This window comes from Jaculus jaculus, chromosome 17 (assembly GCF_020740685.1).
Source record: "Jaculus jaculus isolate mJacJac1 chromosome 17, mJacJac1.mat.Y.cur, whole genome shotgun sequence".
In the NCBI taxonomy this organism is placed as follows: Eukaryota; Metazoa; Chordata; class Mammalia; order Rodentia; family Dipodidae; genus Jaculus; species Jaculus jaculus.
The window spans coordinates 64,171,042-64,186,494 of record NC_059118.1 but is presented as its reverse complement, the minus strand read 5'-3'; the positions used below and the strand labels follow the sequence as shown (position 1 = coordinate 64,186,494).

Below are 15,453 nucleotides of genomic sequence, written 5' to 3'. Positions count from 1 at the left end.
TGATATTAAGATACACCTGTATATACAAACCTTTCCACTTAATTTCATTCTCGGTTCACATTCAATACTTGTCTGTTTTTGTTACAGCAATTGTACTTAAAAATCTAATTTCATTGGGTTTATTCAGTCCTACTGAAACAGGTACTGCATTTTAAGAAAATTATTTCTGAGCTTCAGTTAGTGTTCAACAATGTTCTTAATTCTTTTCTTTATCTTGTTTTTCTTTTATCTCCTATTTTTCCACTCAGCACTACCGTAGTGGGGAAGCTGTGATGGTCCTTAAGTCCCCACACGACAGGACGTTCAGAAAGAACACTAATCAAGACAAAGTCCCCCATAGTGCTCCTATAATTGCCTCCTTGAAGTGTGTGTGCTTTTTCATATAGTAAGTAGAAAGTGGAATTTTGTCAGTTTTCCTTTCTTATATCTATGATAAATTAAGAATTAGAAAAGTCCCTAATACAACAATGCCTACAAGGACCATACAGTTGGAATGCCACTGAAACCTAAAAATCTGTTTTATACATTCTGCAAAAGGATTTAAATACATGCTGGTTTAAAAACATGTAAGCTTTTTCTTAAAAGTAGATTAGCTGTTTATTTTTCTCTTTTTGCAGAAGGAACGACAGCAGTACTAGTTCATTCATTCGTTCTTTTTTGCTTTTAAGGATTCAAATGCGCACTGTGGTGGATGCCGTAGCACCGCGGGCTTTGGTGACTGACCGCTGCCCATCGCTGAGTTTCTCCTAGAGATTCTCCACAGGGCACACAGGCAGCAACTGCACTGAAATTAGAGCTTCTCCCTCTGGGCAGCTTGGAACCAAGGGCCAGTCTATGCTGGCAGGTAAGGAGCCCCACCCTTGCTCTGTAGTGGGACAAACCTGAGGATGGTGGCCAGGGTCCCTAGGAGATCCCTTTGGTGATGCTACTTAACTCCCCCTCTACCAAATACTGATCCCTTTACTCTTCACAGATAGTGATCGAGAGAGTACTCTCCAGAAAACTCTCTAAACACAAATGTCATTCATGAGTTTTGTTTCTTTGAACTCAGCCTATGATGCTCACGTTACCATTCTTTCCGGGACTTCCATTTTCAGGACTACTTTCTAAACGGACTTTGGGGAAAGGTCTTGGACTAAAGAGAAGTCCAATTCAAGGCCAGAGATTCTCTTATTACTGCACCAAATATTTGATTTTAAAAGGGGAGATGAGTGTTCCCTCATAATTGGAACAGAACTGTGGGCAGAGTTTTCATGGACTGTTAGCTGAAATGCAGGGCATACAAGAGCGATCAGGAATCCATTATAAATCCATGGTCACTTTAATCAGATTTAGTCCCTGTGTTCAAACAGATAAATGCACACTCATAAATGTATATAATGGAGTAAGATAATGGGTTTAGGGAGAGACAAAAATAAATTTTTATCAGATTTGGCAATACTCAACAACATGAGGCGTGAATTATTCTCTCACCTGAACTATCCACTATTAAAAATCATTAAAATGGGGATGGAGAGATGGCTTAGCAGCTAAAGTGCTTTCCTGCAAAGCCAAAGGACCCATGTTTGATTCCCCAAGACCCACATAAGCCAAATGCGCAAGATGGCATATGCATCTGAAGTTTGTTTGCAGTGGCTAGATGCTCTAGTGCACCCATTCTCTCACTCTCCCCCTCTGTCTCCTCTGCCTATTTTTGCTCTCTCTCTCAAGTAAGTACATAAAAATAAAATATTTTAAAAATAATAATTAAAATGTATACTAATGGTAATGGTCTACTACCAAAACATAATTATATTGCATTAGTTCATTTTGCTTACCATATAATACTAACTTAGCTCTCTCTCCCTTCCCCTCCACAATTGGGATAACAAACAACGCAGGATATCAAGCATCACATGGTTCTTGTTTATTCTACCTGGGTGATCTTTTTCTCTTTTCCCACTTTTATTCTGGGTCCAACCAATTGCTTTCCCCACATTTACACATCAATTTGCACTTGTAAATGCAAGTCAGTCCAACCAAGTTTCTCAAATAACAGGAGGCCAGAGATCTTTCTTACTAAATAAACTTCAATTTCTTTAGATAAATGTCCCCCCATATCATTAAAGTTGTACGTATAAGTCATGTCCTGATTGCTTTCATTTTCTCTTCTTTGTGCTTGTTTTTCTCCTCTCTGCTTCTTTTCCCTCAGCGTGGCTACTCCCACTACAAAAGGCTTGTTTGTACCATTGTGCGTCCTTCTTCTCTTCTGTACTCACAGTGAGAGACAGACCCATGAGCTAGGCAATGACCCCTCCCCCGCTTGCATTTTCACTTCCCACACTTCACTTCCCGTTGTCCTCCTCCAGCCTCAGAGTGAAAATACCAAGTGGACACTACCAGCGTGCACCATCCTCGTACTATGATGAAACCTTGTACCTTTCTGCTCCTTCAGCCCCAGAAATGGACTTTCCCTTTGTCCATACTGTATGTGTTAACTGCCCCTTGCTCACTTAGCAGCCCTGACAGTGAGACTGCCACAACATCACCCACTGACGTTCAAGTGACACACAGTAATCTAATGGTCTAGTCCTATTGCTCAATGCCACAAGTGAGGTCATTCATCTCACTTCATGTCCACATGTAGGCATTGCATTTTGCATATCACCACAGGAAATGTGGATACAGTACAGTAAGACATTTTCAGAGAAGGGAAATGCAAGACTACCTTTATCAGTTTTTATATATAAATATATTATGAAATATAATATATTTAATATATATAATATAAAATATATTGTATTTTATATATTAACTTTTATATTTATTATAATTGCCTGTTTGATTGTAGTTACTGCTATCAGTCTCACTACTGTGGCTAACTTATGCAGTGTGTGTGTTCACCTGTACATATGTGTTCATGTGTGTGAGTGCATGTGTGCTTGTACATATTTGTGTTTATGTCTAATTTATAAATGAAGCTTTACCATGGGCATGTGTTTGCATATAGTACATGCACATACACATGTGCACACACACACACGTGCATGTGTCTGTGTATCCACTAGCGCCCATAGGAATCAGTATGATCTATCATTTCAGGTAGCTAGTAGGGATCTTGGGATGTGTCCTCTAGAGATCTGGGGGACAACAGTACATTTACATTCATAGAGAAAATCATGAGTACATTTCTCTATATTTTCTCTAACCCATTATCTGTGTTAAAGTCATCTGACATGGGTTTAATTCATTCTTCTTAAAAGTAACTAAGCCAGGAATGGTGGCACATTCCTTTAATTCCTATACTCAGGAGGCAGAGATAGCAGAGTGGCCTTAAGTTCCAGGCCAGCCTCAGGCTATCTAGTGCATTCCACATCAGCTTGGGCTAGAGCAAGACCCTACATCAACCCTCCTGCCAAAAATAACTATCTATGATGTGAATATATTATAACATGTTCATCCATTCCACTATTGCAATGTGGGTTTTGTTACTATGAACAATGATACAGTTGATAATATCTATGTTTATAAACTTTTAGATATCTTTGGTACAAAAAACAAAGACTGGGATTGCTGACCAAAGAGAAAATGTATTTTTATTATAAATAGATATTGTCAAATTGCCATTTAAAAAAGAGTATAAAGTTGGATTTACATAAGCAATGCATGCTTTTGTCTACAAACATGTTAGCAAAAAATACCTTTTTTTTTTTCTTTCTAAATTTGGCCAGTATGGAAAAGAGTGCTTCGAGTTACTTCCCCAGTCCTCCAGAGAATTTGAATATGCTATTCCAACATTATTTTCCATTTGCCTTTTCTCTTTTTTTTTGTCTATTAACCTTTCATCTTTGCACAGTCAAATGAGAAGGGAGTGTTTTTACTTTTTTTATTAAGCCTTTATCTGTGATCTATGTTTTGAATAATCTTCCACATCTATTTTCCTATTCATCATGTATATATACATTACAAGTATATATATATATATATATATACACACACACACACACACACATACACACATATACATGATATATATACATATATATCATCATATATATATATATATATATATATATATATATATATACTTGTAATGTGCCCACACACATATGAACAAACATACACTACACACATATACATGCAAAAATACCACAATGAGCTATTATTTATGGGGCCCACAGTGGTATTTTGGTGCATGTGTATAGATGTTTCCTTTTATAATTTCAGAGTTAAAAATCTTATTTAAGTCTGCTCAGAATTCTCATAACATTTTCTTATGTTTACTTTTTGCATTAATATGTATTCCACCTGAAATGCACTATTGTACCAGGTGTAAGATGAAGGCTGTTTGCAAACTCTTTTGACTGGAGATCTAGCTACTCTGAACTTACTTATTTAAGAAGCAGAACAGCAAACAAAAACAAACATACTTAGTTTACTATAATAAAGCTACAGTTACAGTAATTTCTCTTGAATACTGAAATTTCTTTCTGTAGTCTCTATGGTGTTCTGTTGAATATTTTGTAGTATGTTCTGATAGCTGTTCTTAATAGAAAAAAAATACTCTGTTACTTATTTCTTTATTATTTTCAGGTAATTACTGTTTCAAATAAACTCTAAGGGTAATTTATTCAAGTCAGGGCTGGAGAGATGGCTTACTGGTGCTTGCCTGCAAAGCCAAAGGATCGAAGTTCGATTCCCCAGGACTCAAGAAAGCCTGACGCACAAGGGGGCGCACGTGTCTGGAGTTCTTTTGTGTAGGCTAGAGGCCCTGGCATGCCCATTCTCCCTCTCTCTCTTTCTGCCTCTTTCTCTCTCTCAAATAAATAAAAAAATATTTAAGATAAAATAAAATCAAAACAATAACAGCAACAGAAAAATCCCAGATTCTCAAAGTACCAGTTGTATTCTACTTGAAAAGTCACTAAATTTACATATTAATATAGAGAGACTAAAATAAAAAAAAAAGAGAGAGAGAATTTTTTATTTGGCAAAAAAAGAGGGACATACACACATACACACACACACACACAGAGAGAGAGAGAGAGAGAGAGAGAGAGAGAGAGAGAGAGAGAGAGAATGGGTGCACCAGGGCCTCCAGCCACTGCAAACAAACTCCAGATGCGTGCACCCCCTTGTGCATCTGGCTAACATGGATCCTGAGCAATGGGACCTGGGCCCTTTGGCTTTTCCAGCAAATGCCTTAAGCAGTAAGCCATCCTTCCAGCCCACAGGAAGACTTCTTAAAGTTAACATTTAAATGATTGTATGTACTTGGGGAATTATGTAATGTTATAAAGTGTGCACACATTGTAGTTACTAATGCGAGCTCACTATTACATATCCATCACCTCATGCAATTATCTTGTCTTTTCTGTTCTTTGAAGCTGAGTGTGGTGGAAACCCAGCAGGCAGTAGGAGGTCAAGTCCAAGAGTAGCTTGGACAATACCCACTTTGAGGCCAGTTTAGGCTAGTGGCATTATTTGGTCTAAAAATATCAAAACAAACAAACAACACAATGCAACATCTCAAAACAAAACAAAATGAAAGATAAAAATCTGCTAGCAATCCAAATTCTACAATCGACTACTGTGTTCTCTGTTCTGTGAGATTGTTGATAAAACTCTGGGCCAGGGAGATGGCTCAGTGTGCACGTGGGAGGATCTCAGTTTGATCCTGAGAACCCACAGTAGGACACTCCTGTAGCCCCAGTGCTTTGGAGGTGGAGACCTCCGATCCCTGGGTAAGCTGACAAACTTGAGCAGCCGGACTGGTGGGCCAGGGGCTTAGGGAGAGACCTTGCCTCCATCAATACGGTGAAGAGAGAAGAAAGAGAACCAGACATCTATGCATGGCCTCCACATACATATGCACTCTTGCATGCCTGCACATGCGTGCATCAACGTAGAAACACACGTACACACACACACACACACACATCTGCAAAAAACATTCTTCTGTTTAATTTAAGTTTTGTGCCTTGTGGTTAATCTCCACGGCACCTCCCTGCCTCCCACCCTGGCTTCACCCTTCCACTTTCAGTGTCCCCCTTTGACATTTTTGTCCCTTATGATCTGCTACCTTCCTTATCTTTTCTTGATGTTTTCCCCCAACCCCTCATGGGTCCCTTTCTACTTTCTAGTTTCCTGCCATCTACACACTTTAACATTTTCTCAAATCTTAAAGCAAGGTTTTCTTTAGTTACTAAAACAAATGGTGATGGCAGCCATTTCTAATTGCTAATTATAATTCAGTTAGCTCCCATTGAAGTTGTTCTTGGGGGTAGGGAGAATCGCTTCACAACTGAGGAACTTCTACTTTGTTTTAATTAAATTATAATTTGCATCACTTAGCTCTGTCTAACTCATGAGTATGAGTATGTGAACAGAGTTCCTTACATTGAGCCTTCTTTTCTTTTCTGGGAATGTGTTCTTTATAATTTTGCAAATTTCTACAGAAATGTTTACGCCAATGTGTCTGTTGTCAGTAACAGTAAAGGGTTCCAGGAACAAATTAATTTGAGGAGCCCTGAGCCATAGTTGAATGCTGCTCCCCAGAACATTTGAAGCTATGAGCCACAGTCAGTCTTTAGGTTGAGTCTAGTGTTTAAAGCATCTGGTGGGTTTGGTTAGACAATCCATTCATTTCTCATGGGCCATTGAGGACTACATTAGTGCATAACAGACTTAGGGATGTGCATATGTAGAGATCAGAGGCTAAGGTTTGCAAACATTTTAAGTACGTGAGACTAACTAAATCACTGTAGCATTCGCAATCACTGCTATAGAACACCAAAACCACTTCTTTGAGAAAAAAAAAACAACTCAGTTAAATAACATTTTACACCAACTGCAGCTACTTTATTCATGCTAGATATTTAGATTGTTGATGTTTGGTCAGTTTAACCATTGCTTCAACCAGCCTTAGATATGGCCAAGGAACTAGTGCAACCACACTTATGACCACCCCTCTGTGCAACAAAAACATGGCACCATGGCTCCGGCATGTGGCACTCACCAATGACATATTCAACTCGGAAGAGATCCTTCCTGGGGTTGTAGGGCCGGTTGAAGTCAATCTGGACGTAGAAAGACTGTCCTCGACGGACAATCAGCTTGCTGTTGTCATACTTGTCCGTGTGGTGATCAATCTTGTTGCTGTCCCATCTCTCCTTGAACAGGTGAATGGATGTGACATTCAGGTAGTCTGCACATGCAGAAAACAATAGAAGGATACCATTCAGGAAGTTTGATTTTAAGACAAACTCAAAAGACAAAGTTATATTTTCCTAAAGAAGTCAGGGAACAAGGTCTACTGGATGAACTCAGCATCAGGAGCCGATCTGAGGGGCAGTCCTGTGTAGCATGCCTGTTTGGGAGGAGAGGATTTTAAAGTTTTTGCTTTGTGTGGTCTCGCTTCAGATCACAGGACACTCACTTGGGAGTGTACCCGGCTGTCAGATCTGGAAGCAGAGACACTGGCCACAGCTACAGTCTTCAGATTCTCTGTCTCATGCTGGCTTAGCTATGTCGGGCTCTTCCCCCCCATGTAGATACCTCCCTATGCGACACTGCCATCTTTCAGAAGAGAAGGATCAAATCTGACAAAGCCTCAAAGGGACATTCTGAGGACAAAGCTGCCATTCATCCAAAATTCTCCTCTCACCCCAGGAAGGGTCAAATGTTCCCCTACTGAAATTCTAAAAGTAGACATGCTCCTCCAAAGAGGAGAGGAAGGAGCGCCTCTGCAGACAGAAAAAGACCACGCCTGTGAGATAAGTGTGACCACTTCCCGGGACAGGAGCCTCACGTTTCCGAGATGATCTGTCTAGATGTCAAGCTCCAGTCTGTTTGATGGCAGAATTTCCAGGGTCTCCCAGTCTTTTAGAATCAGGAGTACACACAGCAGTTGTATGTTCACTGGTCATCTGTTTGTGCATAGGTCACTCGAGCGCATGTCCTCAACATAAAACGAGGGCATCTGTATCTACTTTCCAGACTGACATGTTATAACAGCACACAGGAGATGACGCAAGTGGTCATACGATGACATGCATGCAAGCAGTTAGCAAGGATAACCTGTCCCAGCCCTGGAATGGGGGAGGGGCACTTGCCCTCCCCCATTCCCTCAGGCAAGTGACCCCTGAGGGGAAGCTAATGCTACTGCTTGTCTATGATGCAGCTTAGGGGACTGAACTGAGGCGGCCGTCATCACATGGACCTGGGGATTTACAGGAGTCTCAGGGGAAGGCCCGCGTGCTGCCGTTCCCCTGCCCCACACACCACTGGCGCTGTGGTGACGTGGCACGTTCAGAACGTACTCTGCTGAGCATGTGCCATTGGCGGCCTCTCCTTGCAACACTCCAAAGACTCCTTTGCTTTCACACAGCTCCTAGGACCCCGTTTTTCATAAATAAAACCAAGAAGTTGATAGGAGTTGAGTGTCCTCTGTGTCTATCTCCTTCACCCTTGTGCTGGTACCAGGCTCACCAAGAAAGCAGCACTCTTGCTCTTGCTCATTTCCCCAATTCCTCTTCCTTTCAGCTGGTGTGATGAGCTGGTTCTCTCTCTAGGATCTCCTACCCATAACTGATGGCTAACCCCACAATGCACGACCCATATTACCCAATGAGGAGGGTCCCTGCAGAGGAGGCAGGACAGGGAGGAGGCTAATGACAGTACTAACTTGACTGCATACACTGCGTACAAAACTAATGAAAAGAAAAAGAATGTGTAAACATGATTCTCACACAGGTATAAAATAAAAATCAACTTGCATTGACATATTTAAATTTTATTACTATAAATAAAGACATCAAAATGCACACACACACACAACTCAAGAAGTTGATCCCATTAAGAATCTCTCAATCGCATAATTCAAAGTTTCTCCAAAACACTCCTGATGAATTTCAAGTTCCGGTAAAGTTGAGCTTGAAGCTCAAGACGGCTGAGGTAAGGCACTTGGCCTCTCCCATTTGCTTTCTCTTCCCTTTAAAGTGAGGATGCTGATCCCTGAGGACTTCTGCAGGGAACCAGTGACGTATGACAGGCCTGGTGTTGTTCCTGCACACCTTGGTTAAAGAACCATGAGTCTGATGGACCTGTGCGGTGGCAAGGTTCTCCACGCCCACTGCAGCAGGCAAGTGCACAGCTACTTGGTTCTCATCCAGGAACCCTGACACCCCTGGCCCGAGCCCCTGAAGGGCACCTTCCTTCCTCTATGTTACAGCCTCTCTTTTCCAAGGTGACTCTCTTCTAACTTCTCTGGCCTTATCAAGATCACAAGCCCCATTGTTAACCCAGCCTAAGAGAGAGCTGGAGCCCATCCATGTGACAGGCATGATAATTACTGGGGTCCTTTTTCTTATCATTTGTTGTTGTTGTTTGGGTTTTTTAAGATAGGACTCACTCTAGCCCCTGCTGGAATTCACTCTGTAATCTCAGGCTGGCTTCGAACTCACAGTGATCTTCCTACTTCTGCCTACTGAGTGTTGGGATTAAAGGTGTGTGCCATCACACCTGGCTCCTTTTTCCTATCTTAAAGAAAAAAAAAACAAAACTGAAACCCTCAGAAGTGGGCAAAGTCAGTTGTCCATCTATCAGCACCGAGGAAAGGAACATGCTAATATAAAGCCTCATTAAATCTCAAAGACAAAGACACTTTCTAGGTAATAGGCCTGGTAGGGGTGACAGGAGCCATCTCCATGACGCTTTCTAGCCTGTGACTGAACAAGGCATTCACTACCTCATAAGGCAATCTACCTTTTTTTTTTTTTTTTCCATTTTTTGAGGTAGGGTCTCACTCTAGCCTAGGCTGACCTGGAATTTACTATGGAGTCACAGCGATCCTCCTACCTCTGCCTCCCGAGTGCTGGGATTAAATGTGTGCGCCACCACGCCCGACTTTGATCCACTTTTAAACAACTCTAATCTTCAGATCACATGATATCTGCTTCCATGTAGTTTGTCTGATCAAGTAACCTGGTTCTGACTTCTGTGTAGATACAGGGCAAATCCTCTGTTCATTTCATCTGCCGCGCTAGGGATTTGAGGACCACTCTTAAGAATACACTGCATGAAATACTTTCCATTTCTTCAACTGATCTTTAAGAAATAATCTCCAGAGATTTTATCCATCAATCTTTTCTGTAATAGATTTCATTTTGTCAATTTGCCTCTTGATGGGTTTTCCCTAGAATAAAGTATATTACTCTGGTTGTAATTTTTTTTTTTCCAATAGACTACACGGAGACCATCATATCTTTTAAAATAAAATAGTATATATTTGTAATTTTTTGCTTGATGTATAATTTACTGTGTTGGATGCTCTTATCTTGCTATGAATTTATAGCAAGTGTCTGCTGAAGTAAAACCCTAAAATGCATTCTAATGTCATTTCTTCCGAAAGAAAATTAAAACTCAGTTCAGTCTCCTACAAATCTCTCACTCATGTTGCTATTTGGTCATATTTATTGAGGTGAGTGTTTAGTTCTTTTTGGCTCAGTTTTAAGGACTCACACATTCATATTGTGGAGCTGGTTTGTTGTGTCATGTTCTTAAAATAATTTTGAACTCCAGGTGTGCATTCAGTACAGTTAATGTGCTGCCAGGCTTCCCTACTCTAGAATCTCTGTGGTTTGCTATTTTACATTGCTACTTAAGACATGAATGCAAGTATGAATTAGGCAATTGCCTCATACCTGCAAGCTCTGTAAGCACACAGTAGTAGATACTCGAGACCGCATGACTAACGATGACATGTAATAAGGGAAGTAGCTGGTAAGGGATTAGAGGAATTGGGAGGACCCTTAGCCCAGATTAAAGGGATTTAATGACGTGTTCTGGCAGAAGTATAGTATAGGGACTGCTCAGTAGAGGAGTAAGTGGTTTATGTGTACAGGAAAGTGGGGAAGAAGGTTTCTGGCACTGAATGTCTAAAGCAAGCAGGTGCTGGAATGCTTAAGAAGCTGAAAGGTGATTGGCTATCTGCAGTGTAAGCTGTGTGGAGCTGCACCAGAAGCTCCGGCTGGAGCCAGCTCGTGCCAGCCTTGCCAACCATGCTCTAGGATTTGGATTTTGACTGAGCCAGTGAGAAACTGAAGCCGTTAACTGGTATGATTACATGTATAAATATGAACTCGAACCACCTCTGGGAATAGAGTGGAAGAGGCTTGAATGGAGGTGGTGCCGGAGTCTGAGAGACTAGTGCGGCGTCTCTTGCCCTGCTTTGGTGATAGAAGGTGCTGACTTTAGTCTCTCTGTAGGGAGTGAATGTGTAGATCCAGGCTCACTCTCAGAAACTGGTCTCCTGAGTTCCTATTTCCCTTCTCTGGGATCATGTTGCCCTGAAACGGTGTCCATTAGTTTGAATACATGGGTTCTTAAACAGCTTCACATGTAGGGACAAACAAAGTTGGAGAGAAGACTTAAATATGTCTCACTGCAGAAGGATACCTGGCTTTTTACTTCATCCCCAGCCCGAAGAACCGGGTTCACGTCTAGAGAAGTCACCCTTGAATAATGTAGTGACATTGGTACTGGAAGACAGAGTGTTTGGTGGCTTGCGAGATACTTGCCTAACCAGAGGCAATCTGGGTTCTTTACCGCAGCCCTGGTGAGTAACTTGGACGTGCTGCTGGGCACTGCAACCCTCCCGGATGAGCAATGGGTGTCATGTCTAAATACTACGTGGCAGCTTCTCTCTGGAGAGCTGTAGCTTGCAGAATAAGATGTCTTACTACTCATTCATTGTGCAACCTCTGAGATCCTATTTTCTTACCTTTAATATTAGAATGCAGGATCAACCTCACAGACTGCCTGGCACCTAGTCAATTTTCAACAAGTATTTATTCATTATTAGAGAAGACTATTTCCCTGGACAAGAGCATGAGATTTGGAGCCAGACTGCCTGGCCTCAAATCCAAGCTGTGCTAAATACTGTTCTTTTAAATATTTTTGTTTACTTATTTAAGAGAGAGAGAGAGAGAGAGTTGTCAGGGCCTGTAGCAACTGCAAACGAACTCCAGACACATGTGCCACCTTGCGCTTACATGTGTACTGGAGAACTGAGCCTGGGTCCACCGGTTTTGCAGGTAAGTACCTTAACTGCTAATCCATCTGTCCAGCCCTACATACTGTTTTCATGACCCTAAATAAGTTGCATAACCATCCCGGCTATCAGTTTCCTTATCTTTAACGTGGAGTTGGTGTTGGGAGCTCTGAGAAAACGCTGCTGAGACCCTTGTGCTTGCTAAATGCGCAGCAATCAATAGTAATAATAATCGTCACACAGAGCATTGGGGTGGACCCTGGGAGTTCACGAGTTAGACACACATTCTCTGGGAGGGCATGCTGGGAGGCTGGGATCTGGGCAATGGGCAACACTGCCTCTCGGGTGCCAGGAAGTGGCTCCTTAACCTGGTCCGCAAGCACCACCTTTCGTATCTCCTTGCTTTTCCTTCCCTGAGTTTCTACAGGTAGGTAAATCCTTTTCTCCCCTTGAGTCCTAGAATAGACTTCTCTCTTTTTCAAAACCATGTATGTTTCATCATTAACAACTTTACATCACCTTCATATAGGTGATGTCACCTACAGATGAAGCCCCTTGAAGGCTGGACCACAGCTCTGTCATCTTGTCCTCAACTGTGACATCTGCGTAAATGTGCAGGAAATGTCATCACTGATAAGCCACTTCTCACTTGAATGAAGCCAGTTTCTGAAAATTTGGATGTTGGAATTTATTTTCCTTTTAAAATGAATTGTTCTATTAATCATAGGAGCAACCATACCAGCCCTTTAAATACCATTTATCAGTTTTATTCTCAAGATCATTAACTTTGAGGGCCACATAGATGAGAAGTCTTGTTTCACATGGGAATAAACATGCCATATCTTCAAGCTGTTTATAACCAGGGAAAAGTCAAAGGTACTAATGAATTCCTTTGAGTGTATCAAAGCCAAGCAGGGAAAGTCTTGTAGATTTGTAGTTAGGGTTGTTTTTTCCTTAGTGAAAACAAACATGCAGACAGAGCTTGTTTTAAAAATAATGCAGTCAGATTTTGACAATATTTGATTTAAGCATGGAGCCTCCAGAAATGTTTTTCCAAGTGATGTTTTGCTTTTTATGGCAATATCATCCTAATAAGCCAACACCTTTGGAAAGGAAGAAAAAAATAAGGAAATTCAGTGTTTCGAGTGAAGAGAAACTAGGACAGTGATAAGTAAAAATTCTGTGTCTCATCTCTGAAAAGTCTATCTTAAAATAATCTAAGAAAAAAACATTTCATTTTAAAAAATGGCCCTTGGAGAAGAAGCTACAAAAATGAAACTTGGCTGAATTTTGGCCAATGACCCTGAGAGGTTAAAGGTTGAAAGCAATACTTTTTAAGCTGCAGGCAAGTGTAGATGTATGGTGGCAGCTTCTTCTGTGGAAATGGGAGGAAATGTCGCTGTGCTCTTCTCTTAAGAATCCAGTGGATCAGTGGATCATTAGATGTCTTAGTCTGTTTCTCACTGAGAAATACTTAAGGCTGGATATTTATAAAGCAAAGAGGAAAGAAAGGGAGAGGGGAGGGAGAAAGATGAGACAAAAGAGAAGAGAGACGCCACAAGGCCAGACAGAAAGACAGAGTAACCCAGGGTCAGAGGCAAGCTTTCCTAAAACTCACTGTCATGAGAATTAACTCAGAGTCCTACAATAAACACCTCCATCTCTCCAAAGGGTGCGCCTCCAGTGACTTAGACCTTACACTGGGCTCCTCCTCTCAGTTCACCACACTTTAGATCAAGCTTCCAACACATGAGCCCTTGGGACATGAGCTATATCCAAATCATCCTATGAAGGGACCCACAAAGTATTAGGAGGAAAGTGACATTTCCACTATCACTGATTAAATAGCATTTCTGTGGTCTAGGAGATGGCTCAGAGGGCAAAGTGTTTTCTGTTCAAATGTGAGGAAGTTAGCCTGGATCCCCATGCCCAGTATAAACCAGATGTGGGGGCACATTTCTGGAATTCCAGTGTCAGGGGGTGGGAGCGGAGGATCAAGACGGGAGAATCCCCGGGGCTCTTTGGTAACCTAGACAAATCGGTGAATTCTAGGTTTCATGTGAGACCCTGACTCAAAACTTAACTGTGGAATACCAGTGACCTCCACAAGCATGTCCACACAACCTATGTCCACGTGCATATGAACATATGTACACTCATGCATGCCATACATACTCACTTGCAAAAAAATAAACACACACACACCTTTTTTCATTGCTAATGGATCACAGATCAAGCCAAGAGCAGAATTTGCTTCTTGGAATACCTGACAACAGCAAGAACTCTGCAGATGGCTGCCACAAAATATAAGCAGGATATAAAGCTCACTGAAAGTGTTCTAGTGGCCATTTCGCCTAGTATGCCCCTTCCAGGTAGAGGGCACTCAGCGAACATTTGTTAAGCTGGTCAATTGATTTTGCTTTGTTATTGGCCTAGCAAGACATAACCCAGAAGAAAAGAGCTTTCTCATTGTTCAGGCTCCATTCACCACGAACAGGAAATGAACTGACATTTCCCTTTCCAAGCCTGGTTCCTGACAAAATGGAGCAGCTTGTCGTGAAGCCAGTTTTATTTATTTGTTTATTAAAAAAAGAAAAAAAAAGATACTGTGGCCAGAAACTCTGCAGCTTGTTCTTTCAAAGTGACAGCTTTCAAAAAGTCTACCTAACACAATTTAGCCTAATTCCAAACACATCGGAAAATAGACTGTTAAGAAAAACAACAAAAATCCCTCTCTAGGAGCCAGCTGCCTCTCTATGCTCTTACCCTCCCTAATATGAAAAAAGTGGATTAACTTCTCCCTGAGTTGCAAAAATATTCTTCTGAGAATGATTATACCTGTCACCGATGGAATCTTGAAGTCAGTTAAATGTTTAGGTTCATATTCTAGGAATTCCCGCGTGAGCTGAGTTCTCACTGCAATCTTGGGCAATGTTATTACGAGGGTAGAGGTTTGTGCTGCGCGTGAGGAAGCTGGTTCACTTAGCATGGAAAGGACAACAGAAGAAAGGGCTCCTTCGCACATTCCTTTTGCAAACTCAGAATTTTAAAGTATAATTAGGACGATTAAAGGAATTTTCCTTTTGCAGCTATTATTTAAACTGTTGCTATTAAGATTTCCTGTCACCCAAAATGTGTAAAAAATGCTCTGCTGCTCAGAGGAGCTAGAGCAAGAGAAATAAGGCTCACTTCTCCAGGGACCAGCATCGCTCTGGTCTCCCTCATGATAAGAATTACCTTTATTAAACATAAATCTGGGGGCTGCAGAGATGGCTTAGCACTTACGGCATATGCCTGCAAAGCCTAAGGACCCAGGTTCAATACTCCAGGTCCCATGTTAGCAGATGCACATGGCGTCTGGAGTTCGTTTGCAATGGCTGGAGGCCCTGGCGTGCTCATTCTCACTCTCTCTCTCTCTCTCC

At 41.5% G+C, this 15,453-nt stretch overlaps 1 protein-coding gene across 1 annotated transcript in view; it reads right to left on the bottom strand.

Annotated features, from left to right (window-relative positions):
• F13a1 (coagulation factor XIII A chain) overlaps positions 1 to 15,453 on the bottom strand; it is a 171,592-nt gene that overhangs the window by 149,890 nt on the left and 6,249 nt on the right. Inside the window, exon 3 of the mRNA XM_004666130.2 lies at positions 6,998 to 7,186. Coding sequence (XP_004666187.2) covers positions 6,998 to 7,186 — 189 coding nt within the window. The remainder of the gene's footprint in view (positions 1 to 6,997; positions 7,187 to 15,453) is intronic.